This window comes from Pezoporus flaviventris, unplaced genomic scaffold (assembly GCF_033815535.1).
Source record: "Pezoporus flaviventris isolate CSIRO_AGI_PZ_B2104156 unplaced genomic scaffold, CSIRO_AGI_Pfla_v1 ptg000073l, whole genome shotgun sequence".
Taxonomy (NCBI): domain Eukaryota; kingdom Metazoa; phylum Chordata; class Aves; order Psittaciformes; family Psittacidae; genus Pezoporus; species Pezoporus flaviventris.
Window position 1 is genome coordinate 6,185,518 of NW_026892621.1, and position 16,740 is coordinate 6,202,257.

At 49.2% G+C, this 16,740-nt stretch overlaps 1 protein-coding gene and 1 long non-coding RNA gene across 4 annotated transcripts in view; one reads left to right on the forward strand and one right to left on the reverse strand.

The window, feature by feature from the left end:
- The window catches only part of SUSD3 (sushi domain containing 3), a 35,443-nt gene extending 26,399 nt beyond the window's left edge, over positions 1 to 9,044 (reverse strand). For 2 of the 3 annotated variants that reach the window (XM_061473036.1, XM_061473034.1), the window contains exon 1: positions 8,895 to 9,044. In XM_061473036.1, the coding sequence (XP_061329020.1) occupies positions 8,895 to 8,979 (85 nt within the window). In that variant the 5' untranslated portion in view covers positions 8,980 to 9,044. Of the gene's footprint in view, positions 1 to 7,646; positions 7,825 to 8,894 lie in introns of those variants that run through there. The other variant, XM_061473035.1, reaches the window with a different exon arrangement.
- LOC133279381 (uncharacterized) lies at positions 7,592 to 7,929 on the forward strand. Its single transcript, XR_009746868.1, has 2 exons — positions 7,592 to 7,709; positions 7,752 to 7,929. It is a non-coding gene; the product is annotated as an uncharacterized LOC133279381 (long non-coding RNA).
- Positions 9,045 to 16,740: the final 7,696 nt, after the last annotated feature.

Consider the following 16,740-nt stretch of genomic DNA (forward strand, 5'->3'; position numbering starts at 1 on the left):
CCAGGCTGGGTACAACCTCTATGGCTGGCAGAAATCCCTGCCAGTGAAGGAGACATGGGGTGAGCATTGTACCCATGGTACCTGGACCAAAAAATGCCTGAGTGTCCAGAGCTGGTCAGAAACTGCTTTGCTTCAGGCATTGGAAAATTCACTTCAATGTGAAATTTTCACTGGAGCAGTAATACATGCTACTTGATGGTTACATGCTCATTTTTGGCCAAAAAAACCCAAAACATAGAAGTAGCATTTGCACAAAGCACTTATTTGTAAAAAAAAAAAAAATAGAAACTTTTCCTCCTTTTCTGCCTGAAATTACTTTCTTGTTTTAAAATGGACTATTGAATACAGATTTCTAGGGGAATTCCCAACCATCCCGTTAAGCAAAATCAACCTGAATGCTAGAGACCTTGCTTATGTTTGACCCCCTGGCTGGCCTGTTTTGGCTTCTGCAAGTCCTTTTTCCTTCCCAACAGCAACCCGAAGCTGCTCCTGTACTTGGTTTGCTGTGTTAAGCTGCTAAATGCACACCACAGAGCTGTGACCCGGCATTCACAACTGTCAGCAAGGATTTCTGTGAATAACTGATTTTTTTAGACACCAGTCTGAACGAGTTAGCAGTACCCGTGTTTATTATGGTGCCAGAAATCAGCCACAGACTGAGAAACAACAGCCAGATTTAAAAACCTTCTCTGCAGCTATCCCACTTTTCTTTTGATTCTCTCCTGGTTTTCAGCTGCTGGGTTTGGCTTTCCTGTTCTTCACCCATGACAGCAGACGGGCCTGCAGTCAGGAGCCTGGCCATGGACACAACAGCAACCTGCAAAACTGCAGTGTGTGAAAGTCACGCAGCATCTTGCCAGAAGCCACCTGAGCAGCAATGATTAACAGTGCTGGTCCATCAGCACATCTGCTTTCAGCCTACTTGGCCACAGGGATTTGTGAAAGATGGCATGAAGATAGACAGCGATGTCAGTGTAAGGACAGGGAACCAAGCCATTGTGTTTAGTTTTTCCCATTTAAAAAAGTCAATGATTGCAGGTCAGTTATACGCAGAAGTAGCTTAAGACTGCATGTCCTTTACTTTCTTGTACTGCACATGTTTAAGAAACTAAGATCTGCATCAGATAATTCAGCTAAATCAATGGCATCTTTCCGATGGCCAGAATATGGTGCAAGGATAATCTCTAATTAATATTTAAAATGAGAATAAATCATAAAATCAGGGAATACCAGGCCGGAAGGGACCTCGAGGATCATTTGGTCCAACTTTTTTTGGCAAAGCATGACCTAGACTTGATGTCCCTCCCAGCACCCTGTCCAGGTAACACCTGATCCCAAGTTCCAGATCACACAGAATCATAGAATCAGCCAGGTTGGAAAAGCCCTTTCAGCTCATCCAGTCCAACCATTCCCAGCACTGCCAAGGCCACCACTAACCCATGGCACTGAGGCCTCGTCTCCACGCTGTGTGAACACTTGCAGGGACGGTGACTGCAGCCCTGCCCTGGGCAGCCTGTTCCAATGCCTGAGCACCCTCTGGGGCAGGAATTGTTCCTCAGCTCCATCTAAACCTGCCCTGGGGCAGCTTGAGGCCGTTTCCTCTTGTCCCATCCCTTGTTCCTTGGGAGCAGAGCCCAGCCCCTCCTGGTTCCATCCTCCTGTCAGGCACTTGTAGGGAGCCATCAGGTCCCCCTTGAGCCTTCTCTTCTCCAGACTGAATCCCCAGGTCCCTCAGCCGTTCCCCATCAAACTTGTGCATATGAAGACACTAGACAGTGTTGGACCCAAAATGGATCTGAGAGGGACCCTACTTGTGTCAGGTCACCAGTTTGATGAGGAGCTATTCATCACCACGTTCTGGGTGCCGGCTGGCTCCCACTACTGCACAGACCACTTGTTCAGACCGTAACAAATTCATTTCTCCAGGAAGAGACTGTAGGAACTGTATCAAAAAAGTGAAAAACTTCGTGCCAATCTGTAGTTCTGTGTTTATTACTGGTAACAGAACAAACACCAGAGTGCTCTCTTTCTTATGCAAAACTGCCAGTGACTTCATGGGGCACCTCTTTTTAGAGCAAAGCAAAACCTACGTGTACAGTCCAGGTGCTTCTTCTGACGCAACCAACTAGCAAAGGTCTTGGAGATTACTGCAGTTCTGAGCAGAAACTCTCCTGGGTATAATTCTGATGGCACAGATTTTGGCTTTCTTGAACAGGAAGAATCAAACAATCAAACTCGCCCCTTGCACCTCCTCCAGCCACCCCAGCCCAAAATGTCTTCCCAAACGCTGCTTCCCAGCCCATGCATGCTCTCAGGTTTTTGCACACCATCCTTTCCCTTCTCCTGAGTCAGCTTCTGTCCCCATCGAAATCATTCTCAAAGACCCTCTGCTTAGGAGACTTGTACATGAGAGCAGCACTGTGTTTGGTTTTACTTCATCCCAGAAATAACTCCATAATCACTTCCAAGTCGATTAGAGGAAAAGCAAGCTGTTACTGCAGCCTCTTCCCCCACAAGGGTTTCTACCAGCCACTACTGCTCCAATTTACAATGATGCAGTAGCAAGCGCAGTCCCTTGATGCAGCCCGGTGCTGTGGAGCCAGCATCCCTGTACCTATCAGAGAGGCTCCACTCTGGTGGCAAAAGCTTGTATATAAACCAAGCACCAGCTCAAACCCACCTCTGAGACACTCAACAGACACCCGAATTGACTGGAGAAGCTCCCTGTGACCTGGCAGCATGTGCTTGAGCCCAGAACCCCCCCATGTGCTGGGCTGCACTCCCAGAGCGTGAGCAGCAGCTCAGGGAGGGGATCCTGCCCCTCTGCTGTGCTCTGGGGAGACCCCCCCTGCAGCCCTGATCCAGCTCTGGGGCAGCAGCACAGGAGGGACGTGGAGCTGTCGGAGAGAGGCCAGAGGAGGCCGTGGAGATGCTGCGAGGGCTGGAGCAGCTCTGCTCTGGAGCCAGGCTGAGAGAGCTGGGCTGGGGCAGCCTGGACAAGAGAAGGCTCCTGAAGGGGAGACCTGAGAGCAGCTCCAGTGCCTAAAGGGGCTGCAGGAAACCTGGAGAGGGGCTTGGGACAAGGGATGTAGGGACAGGCCAAGGGGAATGGCTTTAACCTGCCAGAGGGGAGACTGAGATGAGCTCTTAGGCAGAAGCTCTTCCCTGTGAGGGTGCTGAGGCGCTGGCACAGGGTGCCCAGAGAAGCTGTGGCTGCCCCATCCCTGGCAGTGCTCAAGGCCAGGTTGGACACAGGGGCTTGGAGCAAGCTGCTCCAGTGGAAGGGGTCCCTGCCCGTGGCAGGGGTTGGAGCTGGAGGAGCTTTAAGGTCCCTTCCAACACAAACTATTCTGGGATTCTGGGATTCTATGATTTATTTTGGTGAGCAATTGCTCATTCTGCAAGTTCTGCATTTCTCACTGTCATCTTAAAACAAACCAAAACAAAATGCTCAAAGCAGACTTCCACCAGTACTGCAAAATCATCTCTGTCAATCTTTTGAAGCACTGAGCCAGTCAAAACTGCTCCTCAGAATAACCTACTTGCTTATCTGTGACTGCATTTGAAAGACAGCATGTCAATAATATGCCTAAATGAAAACTTAACAACTGTCCTACATGTTGGTTTGTCTCCATCAGATTATTGAAGGCAAGACTCTTAGGGCAGGCATGTAAGTCAGTGCCGATCATGACTAAATAAGATGAACGGTGCTAATTTCAGCACAGCTGAAGTTCTCTGTTGTAGAGCTGCAGACATGTGATGGGAGGCTTCACTTTCTCACAAGAAACATCCAAAGACCTCCTCACTCTGTCACTGTGGAAACAGCAAAATCAGCAGTGCTTTGGCTCTTTAAAATGAACCACATTTCTGGTCACAACTAACCCAGAAAGTGCTAGATTACCTGTTGTCATTTGGGTGGTTTTGGTTTTGTGTTTTAAGGCTGATTTCTGATTTTTGAAATGTCAAATGTTCTGGGTCCAAAACATTCAGCTCCTTTCATTCCCTAGCTGAAATTCTGAAGTCTAGACATAATTCACCTCTATAACCTAGGTAATTTAAGACTAGCTAGAACACAGTGTTGAAGAAAACCACAGGGAACAATCTTGCACTGTGAAAGAATGTGCCAGAAGACCTAATAACTCTTTTCTTTTTCTATTTTGCAATGGTTTAGAGTGTTCATTACAAGCACGAAAATCATTGCCTCAAAGCAGGAACAATGCCTGGTGCAAATGCCTAACCACTAATATTAGCACCTTGCACTATAGGAGAGAAAACCAATTAGCTGAAATTCTGCAACTGTCACTTCTTTTACCCTATTTAATAAAAGGTTTTACTTTGATCTCACGGGAGAAGAAGGAAGGAGAAATAACCCTGAAAAAAGTCACAAGTCCATGTATTCCAAGACATGCCATCTTCTACCCTGTGAAATTGAAAATTCAGGATCAATGTTTTCTTCCCCAACCTAAAAACTGAGCCATGTCTCAGGATTGCAGGAACAATGCGAGAAACCTCCTTGCAGCGTTTCTGCAGAGCAGCAGTGCTCTTGGGTTTGAAAAACAACTTCGCTTTTGCTTTCCTGGAAGAGAAACTGTAAGCTCTCAGTGTCACAATTTTACTGTTCCTGCACTGGCAAGGAAACTCACTCCAGAAAATAAAGGTTGCTCATAACAAAAGAAGAGACACCTCAAGTCATGCCAAGGGTACACCCAGCCTGGTACCTACCTCCCACCACAGCCACTACCAGTCACAGAGTATAACCAAGCAAACATGCAGTGATACCTCTTCCATCCTTCAGCAAAATGCAGCTTGTGTCTGTCCCAAACCAGAGATCATGTCTCTTCCCTTAAATGGTGTCTGCTAGATCATTTCTTCCATGACTTAGTCTTGGGGTAGCATTCACAGGGTCCTGCAGCACGTTCCACCTCACCTTAGGCAGCCTCTCTTTGTCCCTGGTACAGGGAGGCAGAGGGACAAAGCAGAACCACAGCACCAGACCTAAGAATTCACAACCTGGCAAAATGATTTTTTCTGTCATGTTCTACATTTATTCCCTATATTCCCTTTGTCTGTGTCTGCACTGATGTCTGTAGATGCATCTAGATGTTTAAAGAAGTATGTGCAGCCCTGGTCTAAAAGAGCTACAAGATTGCTTTAAGGAATGAGGGAGGAATCACAGCAAAACCCGAGGTATCACCCCAGAAAAAGAGTGCCAGAGCCCCCAGCTTCAGCACCACAGAGGCTAAAAATAACGATACAGCTCTGTTATTCGTTCCTCTTTTTCCTATTGCACCCAAAGACCTCCCAGTATAATTTGCGCATCTCAGAAGCAATAGCAACTCAGTGGCAAAGCTGGGTTGGCGGCCGCAAACCCACTTGATGGCGATTCCCACAGGGCAGGGAAGCATTCTGGCCACCACTGACATGAGCACTCCAGAACTGCAGAGGCTTTTCCAGATAACAGAATGGTCTGGCAAAAGATGGTCAATGAGTATCTGTCCATAATAAACTACTGCAGAAAGGCAATAATACTGTAATCCTGCCATTGACAGCAAAATAACCACAGTACGATACGGAACACATAAAAGCATTTGTATCATTTAAAAATGTAAGAGGCTGAATTGAAGAAGGCCTCTTCTTAGCATTGATATATCGCTGCACTTTTCCCCCACCCCATGCACATTTGCCCTTCTAATACACAGAGTATTTGAGCAACACGCTGCCCTTCCCAAGGTGTAAGCCAGGCTCCTACAGCTCCTTTTCCAAATGTGCTGCTGAACCTCCTTGAGCATGGGGTGGAATAGTTCTCCCTGCTCAGGGTGAGACTGTCAGAGAGGGAAACCAGTCATAGAATCATAGAACCATAGAATCAAACAGGTTGGAAAAGACCTTTAAGATCACGAAGTCCAACTGTTCCCCAGCACTGCCAAGGCCACCAGTAACCCACGTCACTGAGGCCCTCATCTATGCAGTTTTTAAACCTCAAACTGCAAGAAAAGCAGAGGGTGTTTGAGTTTCACAGCTGTGCTTCAGAAAGCTGCAAGACCCTTTAAGAGCTTACAGGCTGTGCTGGGGAACTTCCTTTAACTTCTCTCTCATTCATGTGTTGATTCAAATGAGAATCTTGTCACTTTTTTTTTTATTCTCTGCAAAAGGAATGTGCGAGGCCTGAAATTTTACAAAGGGGGGTGCACTCAATCAAAGCAGCATGAAAAGTGATCACCAACAACGTCCACCTAACTCAATACATTCATAGTAACAAGTGGATAGTCAACAAATGGGAAATCTGCACAGATGGTGAAGGCTGTGACAAACCTCCAGAAAGCAGCAGGACAATGAGAGGTTATGAAGGAGCATGACACCCAGCAAAGAGCTAGCAAAGCCCCGTGTGCCAGAAGCATCTGCTGGTCCTACAGGGGATGCAGCAGTCACAGGCAGGCATAAGCCATGCCCTCATCCTCCATGCTCACTTCTTACTCCAACTGAGCACCTCCCTGAGAACAGCTCCACAGCTTTGGTGTACTTGGCATGGAAAAAGTCTTGTTTGTTGTTCTGTTTGGAGACCTGGCTGAGAGAGGTCAGGTTTGTAGCGATCAGGAGCATTAATTGGGGGTGGATTTCTAGTCTGAATGACAATTTTTTTTTTTTTTTTGAAGTTCATGAATTTCTGGGTGTGCCAGGATCTACATGGTCAAGATTAGCCAAGGCAGGAACAGAAAGGCTGAGCATAACATGGGAATGCCACTTCTAACTTCACTTTAATTGTGGGCAAACCCTGCCTGACAAGACAATTTAACAGAGCAAATAAAAGCAGCCAAATATATATGATTTTACAAAAGAAAAAAAGTCAATAACTAGTAACATTAGCATCAAACAGCACCAGGGTCCACACTTGTACTTGAGTTGTTAATTCTCTAAGCACAGGTTCCCCAGAAGTTGTTTTGCATTTTTAAAATTAACTGCCATATTAAATTCAAACTAAATGCACAGTTAAGCACATTCAGTGGGTGCAATTTAAAGCACCGCTACACTTTTAGCTCAAACACATTTGCTCATTTGTATCAGCACAACAAAATCAGGTCATTGATAAAGTCTGTTAGAATTGCATAAGCACATTAAGTCAGGGAGCCTGTCGGAAGAAGGGCTCCCTGTATTTCAGGAGCACCCAGACCTGCTTGCGCTGAAGCCAGGGGAAAACCCTGTCTATACTGCTATGTGCACTTGGGCAGGGAGCCAGGCTGAGAGAGCTGGGCTGCGTCAGCCTGAAGAAGAGAAGGCTCCTGAAGGGGAGACCTGAGAGCAGCTCCAGTGCCTGAAGGGGCTGCAGGAAACCTGGAGAGGGGCTTGGGACAAGGGATGTAGGGACAGGCCAAGGGGAATGGCTTGAACCTGCCAGAGGGGAGACTGAGATGAGCTCTTAGGCAGAAGCTCTTCCCTGTGAGGGTGCTGAGGCGCTGGCACAGGGTGCCCAGAGAAGCTGTGGCTGCCCCATCCCTGGCAGTGTTCAAGGCCAGGTTGGACACAGGGGCTTGGAGCAAGCTGCTCTAGTGGAAGGTGTCCATGCCCATGGCAGGGGTTGAAGCTGGAGTTTTAAGGACCTTCCAACCCAAACCAGTTTGGGATTTCAGGATTCTATGAAAACTGCTCACCCATAGCTGCCTGGAGCTCCCACTGGCTCCTCATCCACCTGTACTCCTGCTTCAGGCTTGCTGGTAGCCACAGCTCTGCCTCCGTCCAGAGCCAGCTGCCCGGAGGGGCTGCAGCCCCTTTGCAGTGAGCACAGCCACCCATGTCAGGGCCAGACCCTCTATCAGCTCTCGTCATCATCAAATTAATGGGATGAAGTTAATTCGAGTCAAAGACGTTTTGAAATGATGTTGTCATCTACAGGATCAAAATTAAAACCAAAGCTAAGTGGGGAGAGAAAGAAAAGGAAGCAAAAAGCTTTGGTTGGTTTTTCATTCCACTCCTCAGTGTGTTGTCCTATTCCATTAAAACACCACTCTTAATTTTCTACCCAGTCAATTGACATCTGCCCGGCGTCGGTTTCTTTTTGAGGACCAGCATTTTCGAACAGGACTGCCGTGCTGTACACCTCCCTCCTCGCAGGGATGCTTGCTCAGCCCGCAGCACCCCAAGGGCGCCCCAGTAACCCGAAAAAAAACATCAGCGGCAGTGCCTCCTATTCACCCGAATTAATTAAACCCCGGAGAGGCCCACGCAGCGAGGGGCTGCCTGGGGACCCCCCGGCAGAGCCGCTGCCCCGAGCTCCTGCCGGGCTCCAGCAGCCCCCTGCTGAGGCACCGGGGGAACCGGCCAGGGTGGCTCTGGGCAGGAGCTCCCCTGCTGGGACACCCATCACCGGGGATGCCCGGCCCGGCCTCCGCCCCGCCTGACCCCGCACCTCCGGGGCGGCCACCACAGCCTTTGGCCGCAGGAGCCGCCGTTCCCGCCCGACACCGGGAGCCCAGCCCCGGCAGAGCCGTGCCCGTGCCGCCGGGACCCCGCCGAACCCCAGGGCGGCTCCGGGACACTCGCCCGGGGCGTTGTGTCCCCAGGAACTTCAGAGTGGGGCCGAGGATCCCCTCCCGCCGCCCTCCGGGGCCGCAGGGACCGGCCGCGGATCCCGCACGGAAAGGGGCAGGGGGTGCCCTGCCTGGGGAGGGGTTCTGCGGCTGCAGGGGCGGGCGGGGACGTAACGCAAGCCCGGGCCGGGTCCCGCGCCTCCCCCCCCCGCGGACACGCACCTCGCTCCAGAGATGCCGCATCCCTACGCGGTGGGCGGGAGGGGAAGGTCCCGCACCCTGCCCTGGGCCCAGCGCTGCCCTCGGTGCGGCGCAGGAGGAACTTGCAAGAGGAAGGACTGGGGACCGCGCGGGGCCGTTCTGCGCTCGTACCTGTGTATCGGTGCGCGCCGCCGCTGTCCCGCCCGGGCGCGGCAGTCAGCGGCACGTCCAGCCCCAGCGCCGTGCCCGCCGGCATGGCTCCACCAGTCCTGCCGAGCCCCGGCAGGTGCAGCCGCGACGCCGCCACCCGCCCTCCGCCGCCGGGGCCGGGCCGGGCCGGGCCGAAGGGGGCGGTGTCCCACGGGAGGTGCTGCCGCGGCCCCGCCAGCCCGCGCCGGGCCCGCGCCCCCACCCCGCGGAGCCGGAGTGGGAGGAGGAAGGCGGGAGCCGAGGCGCTGCGGGAGCCGCTCCCCGCCCGCTGCGGCCCCGGGGCACCGGGCAGCGCCGTGCGGTGACACACGTACCCACGGGGGCTGCTGCCACCGGCACCTGGGAGTCGGCCCGGTCACACACGGCTTCCCCGGAGCTGCCTGGCTGGGATGCGGCTGCCTGCACCCTTCCCGCTGCCTGCACCCTTCCCGCTGCCTGCCCCCCCTGCACCCTTCCCGCTCCCTGCCCCCCCTGCACCCTTCTCGCTCCCTGCACCCTTCCCGCTGCCTGCCCCCTTTGCACTTCCACTCTGCTGCCAGCCCTGCCTGCCCCCGCTCAGTTGCCTCTCCTGCCTGCACCCCACCCTGCTGCTTACCCTGCCTGCACTCACTGCCTGGCCAGCCTTCAGCCCCCACTCTGATTTCCCTGCCTGCACCGCCCCGCTGCCTGCAACCCCCCTGCTGCCTACCCTGCCTGACCCCACTCCCTGCTGCCTGCCCGTGGCCCCAGTGCAGCCGGGGCCTACTGCTCTCTGTGCGATTACATGCCAGGAGCCACATCCCTCACATAGCTGCAGCTCACAGTCTTCAAAGCTGCACTTGTTATCACCGGGATCTGAAACTAAACTCACTGGACAGTGCCAAGATCCAGCATCTTCCTACCAAGGACCTGGGCGGCACACACCAACATGCGTAGACTATCCAGTGGAACCCCACTGCCTTGTATTCACCTAGGGTTTATATTGTACCTATCGCATCCTGGCCTTATCCAGGCAGCATTATCTCCAACGAGGGAGTTTGGGTCAGTAGTGAACGATCTCAGGGAGACTGTTAACTTGCTGACACTGGCAGTAGGCTCAGAAAAGTGCTTCAGTGGTTTGCACTGTGTGTCCAAGAAAAGCAAAAGGAGGAACAGCAGGCTCTTCTGAAGAAACACTGCTCTTTGGTGCTGAGCATGTGGGCTGGGGCCCACACTGAGCACTGCGGTTATTAGCACTCACTCTGCTTGATTTACCCTCTCATTATTTTCTGTGATGGAACTAGAAGAGAAAAAAGTCTGCAGGAGCATACTGGAGAGATGAAATTCCAAGATGCACCAAACCCAAACAGACTAAGAAAAACCTCCTAAGGCTCCTCTGGCAACATCAAATGGAAAGGGATAGTATGCATGGGTAGTGGTGGCGCAGCTACTCTGCTACTTGACATAGCACTCTTGCCTGTGAGCTTATTTGGCAGGGAGTCCATAGAAATATTGCGGACATAAATGGCTGCTATTTCTATCTCTACAACTAAAACATATTTTAAAAGTAATACTTGGTCATATTACAGCAAACTAACAACATTTTTTACAATGATGCAGCTCATGAATTAGCTCTGTATTTCCAGTAATGCCAAACGGTCATAAATTTAATTAAAGTCAACAAGAAACTATAGCTTCTGCAATCAAATCCTTCATGTCGGTGAAGCCAGCAGAACACCAAAGACAGAGAACTGATTTTTTTCCATAAGCCGTTGTTACTACAACTGTTATGCAATTAGAGTTGAACAAACTGTGTTGCAATTCAAATCTTTCCTTGCAGGCACTTCAGAAGCAAGTTCAGAAGCAGCATCTGAATCCCACTTACCTCATGTCAGCATTTAGTCTTGCTTTGTAATGGGAAGCATTACCTGACAGAGGTAGGTTTGCTTAGTGTGCCCTGGAGCATCGCAGTCAAAGGGCAGCCCTGGCTCGCCTCCCAGAAGGTGACACAACTCGATGTCTGCTGAAACAAGGAGGCACAAAAGTACAAAATGCAATCAGTTCTAAGTAATGTTAAGTTTGATGGCTTTGTAATGGAAAATAACTGCGGTGCTTGAAGGTAGCTGACATAGGTTCAGGCCCTCAGGATCTCAGTACAAAAGGTGTGACAAAAGCAGAATAGGACAGGACCTGGGGCTGGGGAGTATCTGGGACTAGCAGATGTCCAGGGTGGGCACAGATAAACTAACCGATAAGTAAAAGGACAGGATGATTGCTATGCTTGAGGTGTTAATAAACCCATTAAGGTGGTGTAAGCACCTACTAGGGAGTATCCCGGACTAGCAGATGCCCAGGATGAGAGCAGTTAAACTAACTGATAAGTAGAGGCCAGGATGATTGCAATGTCTGTAATGTGAATTAAGCTTGTTGGGAAAAGTAAACGACCCTTAAAGACCACCATATTTTGTATGCATGCCGGAAACTTTTTGGAAAATGATGTAATATGCTCGTGACCGTATAAAGATGACCTGTATAGCAATGCGGGGACACCCGTTAGGAGGAGCTATCCCCCGTGTCTCCCGGCGCCCCAGTAAAGAATACCTGCTTGTCAACTTGTAACTCTGTTGGCAAGTTTGTTCCTGGAGTTTTCTCCGAATCACTGCCATCAGGGCAAGTCCTGCTGATCGCGTTAATGGAGAAAGTGGCCAATCTCGTTGACCCAATGTTTACAGTCCTTGCTTAAAATCCAGCCACAGTAAAATGGAATCTTGCCCAAGAGAGGCTGCCGTCCTCTGCCATCATCAACAACCGTGACATGATTGTGCTTTTAAAGCCGCCCCTGCCACACAAATACACTTTGAATTTAGTGAAGAAAACCTTCATCGGTGTAGTGGGAACAAACACAAGGAAAAAAGGTGAGGGACAGAAGAGGACAAAGAGTGCATTTTGAAAATTAAGTAAGTTTCTATGCTGCAGCCCAGTTTTTCTCTGCTGGACCCCTTATTTCACCATCAGCATCAAGGGGGCTGTGCAGCCCCAACCGGACACTCCTTCCCTTTGTGTAAGGATTGTTTAACTGTTGGATTTCACTCAGCTGCCCTCAGGCACTGTCGTTCTCCTAATCCCTGTTACTAGGGCTAGCTCAAGGCTGAGCCCTCTGCAGCAGGGCTTGACTGGCTGCAAGCCCAACCATGGCAGCTTCCATAGACTCCCAGCCTGGTTTGTGTTGGAGGAGACCTTAAAGCTCATCCAGTTCCAACCCCTGCCACGAGCAGGGACCCCTTCCACTAGAGCAGCTTGCTCCAAGCCCCTGTGTCCAACCTGGCCTTGAACACTGCCAGGGATGGGGCAGCCACAGCTTCTCTGGGCACCCTGTGCCAGCGCCTCAGCACCCTCACAGGGAAGAGCTTCTGCCTAAGAGCTCATCTCAGTCTCCCCTCTGGCAGGTTAAAGCCTTTTTTATTATTATTTTTTAAGCATTTTTAAGGCTTTCCAGACCCCCAGCAGCAGGAAGCTGATCCCTGTCTCTCTCCCCCCCTGCCACCCACCAGCCCCACCATCACCACCTCCTCCTTGCCCCCTTTCTCTCCCTCTGTCTCCAGCCAAGCACCAGCCCCTCAGCCCTCAGGCACCAAAACCTGGTTTTGCCACCTTTGCTCAGAGTTATTGAACAAGTGTCAGTATTAGTGCTTAAAGTCCTCTGTGGGCTCAGCAATTAGGCTCCTGAAAGGAAAACTAGACCCTTAGAAAGGACAGTGAAATAATCTCTTGAGTGGTAAGAACTGTTCCCGTCTCCAGGGTACTCCTGAATTAATGGTGTGCCACTGCCCAGGGGAGCTGGTTTCACTCTGCCCCTCAGCTTCTCCTCCTCCTCCCAGCCATAGGTTTCACCCCTGCCCTTCCGCTGGCTCTCACAGCACAGTGTGCCAGAAAAACCTGCTAAATCAACAAAACCAGGGGAAGAAAGTGGCCTCTGTCCTCTGACCTTGGCAGGGGTCTGATACCCAGACCCAGGCTTTGTGACACTGGGATCTGAAGCCCTCGCCTTTTCTTTCAGCTACAAGTTACTGATGGATTCAGCCACCCCCTGTGTGGCCCAAGGTGTGCCTGGCAGACTGCATTTTCAGATGCAATCAAGGCTGCTGCATGGGGCAGCTCTTTAAGGAGCCTCCCAGAGAAGAAATGAGTCAGAGTACACCTCCATCAGGCTGCCACCTTTGAGCCTCTGTTGCAGACCACAGCATGCTCTAGATCCAACCTCTTTGCAAGAGCAACAGGAAGCAGAAAATTCATGATCACAGAGCCTCTGTTGCAGACCACAGCATGCTCTAGATCCAACCTCTTTGCAAGAGCAACAGGAGGCAGAAAATTCATGATCACTGCGTTGACCTCAGGCAGGGGAACTGGGTAAAGGGACCTTCTTAGAAAACTGCCTTTGAGGAAGAGCCAAGAGAGTCATATCCTCCTAAACAGACCAGCACATTGGTGTCCACTGTGCTGGAGGTGCAGGGCAGACCTGCTTGTCAGCAAGGACTTGAGAACGATCAGGAAGGAAAAGGTGGAAGGACTGAGCATCAGAGAGAAAAACTTGCTAGAATTAAGTAGGTATCCTTTTGAAAAATCTGAAGATCAGCCCAAATGAGGAAAGTAGAAAATCTGGCTGATGAAATGCAAATGGCACAAGAAGCAGGCCAAAAAGTGGAAGAACAATGTTTAAAAAGCACCAAAACCAAATCCCAAAGTTGTCTTGTGACAGGCAGGAAGTCTGCCTGCCAGAGAGCCAGTGGGGTTGATCAAGATCTGAAAGAAACATTCAGATAAAACAAGGTCATAGCAGAAAGGCTAGATTAATTCTTACCTTACCCCAGAAGAAAGTATAGAGGAAAGCCAGAGCTCCTCTTTGAGAGGATGCACAAGATGGTCTGTTGATAAAGGATGTCATGGAACATGCAAAGAACAAGAGCAGGTGGCATTCAGCAAGAGCACAAAAGAAACTAAAGTTTAAACAATCAAATTCATTTTTAATGATATTCATAACCTCTCACCTAAAATCTTCTTAATTAACCAAGGTCTGAAATAGAGAAAATGCAACAGCAGCTTTTTGAAAGGATTTCTTTCAGAAGAGACCTCAGAAACTACTGGTTCATAAGCCTGGAATCTGTACCCACCACAATAATAGAAAATGTGTAAGCAAATAACATCAAGGAACACATCAATGAATTTAATATTCTGAGGACAAGTCAACATGGGCGTTATAAGTTCTCAAAAATCCTCTGGACATGTTTGAAAGAGTCAACAGTCCAGAAGATAGGGAAAATATACTTCTTATTTTCTATGTGGGTGTTCATAAAAGGGCTTTCGGCAAAATCTCTTCTCAAAGGACATTTAACAACTATGGCACAACAGGAAAGGACCTTGCACAAACAGAAAAAGTGATTAAAGGTGGGAATATAAAGGGCTGCTTTTTCCCAGCAGAGAGAAGGGATGATGGCAACTCCTCAGGACAGGGAAAATCAATCTGGTTTTGGAGTGAGGATTACCGCCTTCAGGGACCCGGAAAGTCACTTGTGCCAGGGCAAGCTGCATGCCCATGCCAAACTCCATTTTATTTCCTTCACTGACTCTCTTGGGCTATCAGTGTCGCAGAGTCTGCTGCACTCATGCAGCTTGGGACTGATAAGTGACCCGCTCACATGCTGCAAGAAACACCCAATGTATTTTCCTTTTGCTAGTGACCCTACACTTTTTCCACCACAAGAAGTGCAGCCAGATGTTAGGGACGTAGTGGAATCAGCCCAGGCCCATAGCTCAGGAACTGTTTTCTTGTACTACAGCAGTGCCACAGTATAGAAAAATACAGCAGTACACAGCTATGTTTATCCCATCAGAGTCCAAAAGCATTAAGCTAATTTGAAGGGGGAACACTTTTGTTCCCTCTGTAATAGAAGTGAATAAATAGAGTGGGACAGGCCAAGTGGCGTCAATATACACACCATTTTCCCAGTTACTTGGAAAAACATTTTAAGAACAATCATTTATGTCTTCAATGCAAAATAAAGTGTTGCTGTGTACATTCACACACAAACTATCCCCTTGTTGGAGGCACAGGAATAGTGAAGGAGATGTAAAAGCTCAAGGTGGTGGTGGGGGCCAGGGTGGCCGCAGCAGGCATAGGGCTGGATGGAGGTCTGGTGATTGTGTTGCTGCAGCACCAGGGAGGAATGTAGAGCAGGGCAGAAGCCACTCATTCTTCTGCTTGACACCAAAGGCTGTTTTGTACAACGGCTGACAAATAGAGCTGCCTCCGGATACACCTCCTACCAAGAAAGAAGCTGTACAACATGACCACAAGGAACAGGTTTGACCAGAGTCCCACCCACAACACTTGGTACAATTGAGGTATAAAGGTACCTAAGTGGGGGATGAGAACCTGATACCAAATTGCAGGGACAGACGGATGGGTTGATCCTCCTCGCTCTCCCCAGCAGGGATGTATTGTGTCCTCAACTATGTGTTTCACCCACTTGCCAAGTGTTTTATGCAGGAAATTAAGCTCATGATTGTGAGCTAACAATTTGTGAGCTAACAATTCTGACTAACAATTTCATAATGTTAGTGCTATACAGCTGTCCTGCAGTTAATGCATTTATCACCAGCAAGCCAAAAGAACGCTATATGTTGCATCTAAAAAAACCATACTGTTTGTGAACCCAACTGGATCCTTTGAATGCAGCCAGTCTTATAGTTTGTTAACTAGCAGCTACCATATTTTATTAGCTATAAGATTTTGTGCATTTAGTGTGGGGCCTCTGGTTGGTTACACTTTCATTTTTGCATGCAGTTTACATTTTCATTGTTCAGAGCTAATCAGCACCATTACAGTTAAGCAGACATGGCCTTGCAAATCCATGGTTGGTTTGGGATTTTATGCCTGGGATAATCTGGGGTATGTCCCCCTTTCTTCTCCAGCTTAATTTCTTAGCATCATAATGGAAAGCAAATAATGATAATTCTATTTCCCCATTGAAATGGTTTGTGCTGATTATAGGAATAAGAAAACAAAATAAACGGTAAACCTGTGGAAATCCCTACGTTATAAATACGCACACTGCATTGCACTGAGGGCTTTGACAGCCCTGGGCCCTTTTACAAATGTGTGAGAGTGAGTTGCAAAGTAGCCTTGTGTTTACTGAGCTTTTGCAATTAAGTTCAAATACCAGCTTTTGAGCTGGTAGAGATGTTTTTAAGAGGTGCAGTATTGGAATTAACACGCATAAAGGAATGGAAAATAAATAACGGAGAATGATGGGAGGAGCTGGGGAAGGAGAGACAGGCAGCAAGTGGCTAAAAAAATAAAGTGTGCATGTGTGACACTTCCACAGCTTCCTGCAGGACAGAGAAGTCAGAGGACAGTCCATGGAAACATGTCTGACTGCAGGCTGCAGGCAATGAGATGGTGCCTCAGTGAAGGATGAGAAAACAGCAGGGGCTCACGAGCAGTGGGCTCTGCCTGCTGGGAGCTGATGGCTCTTATCTGAGGAAGATCTAAACTGCAAAGCCGAGAAGCCAACACGTGGAGAACAGATAGGAGCTGCCTGGACACCAAGGCTGTGGGACACAGCAGGGAGAACTTGAAGAAGAAAAGGATAAATTTCAGGTTCATTTTCCCCCCATTCCCAGGAAGGTGGACATTTCAAAGCACAAAACTCTTTGCATTCCCACAGGATTTGGAACTGAGATGGACTCACATTAGATATCCTTCATATAAGCACCCCAAAATATGGAACATTCAGATATTGAGATACTGTTCAGACTAAGACTTGTTCCAACAAATAAGATTTTTACTCTT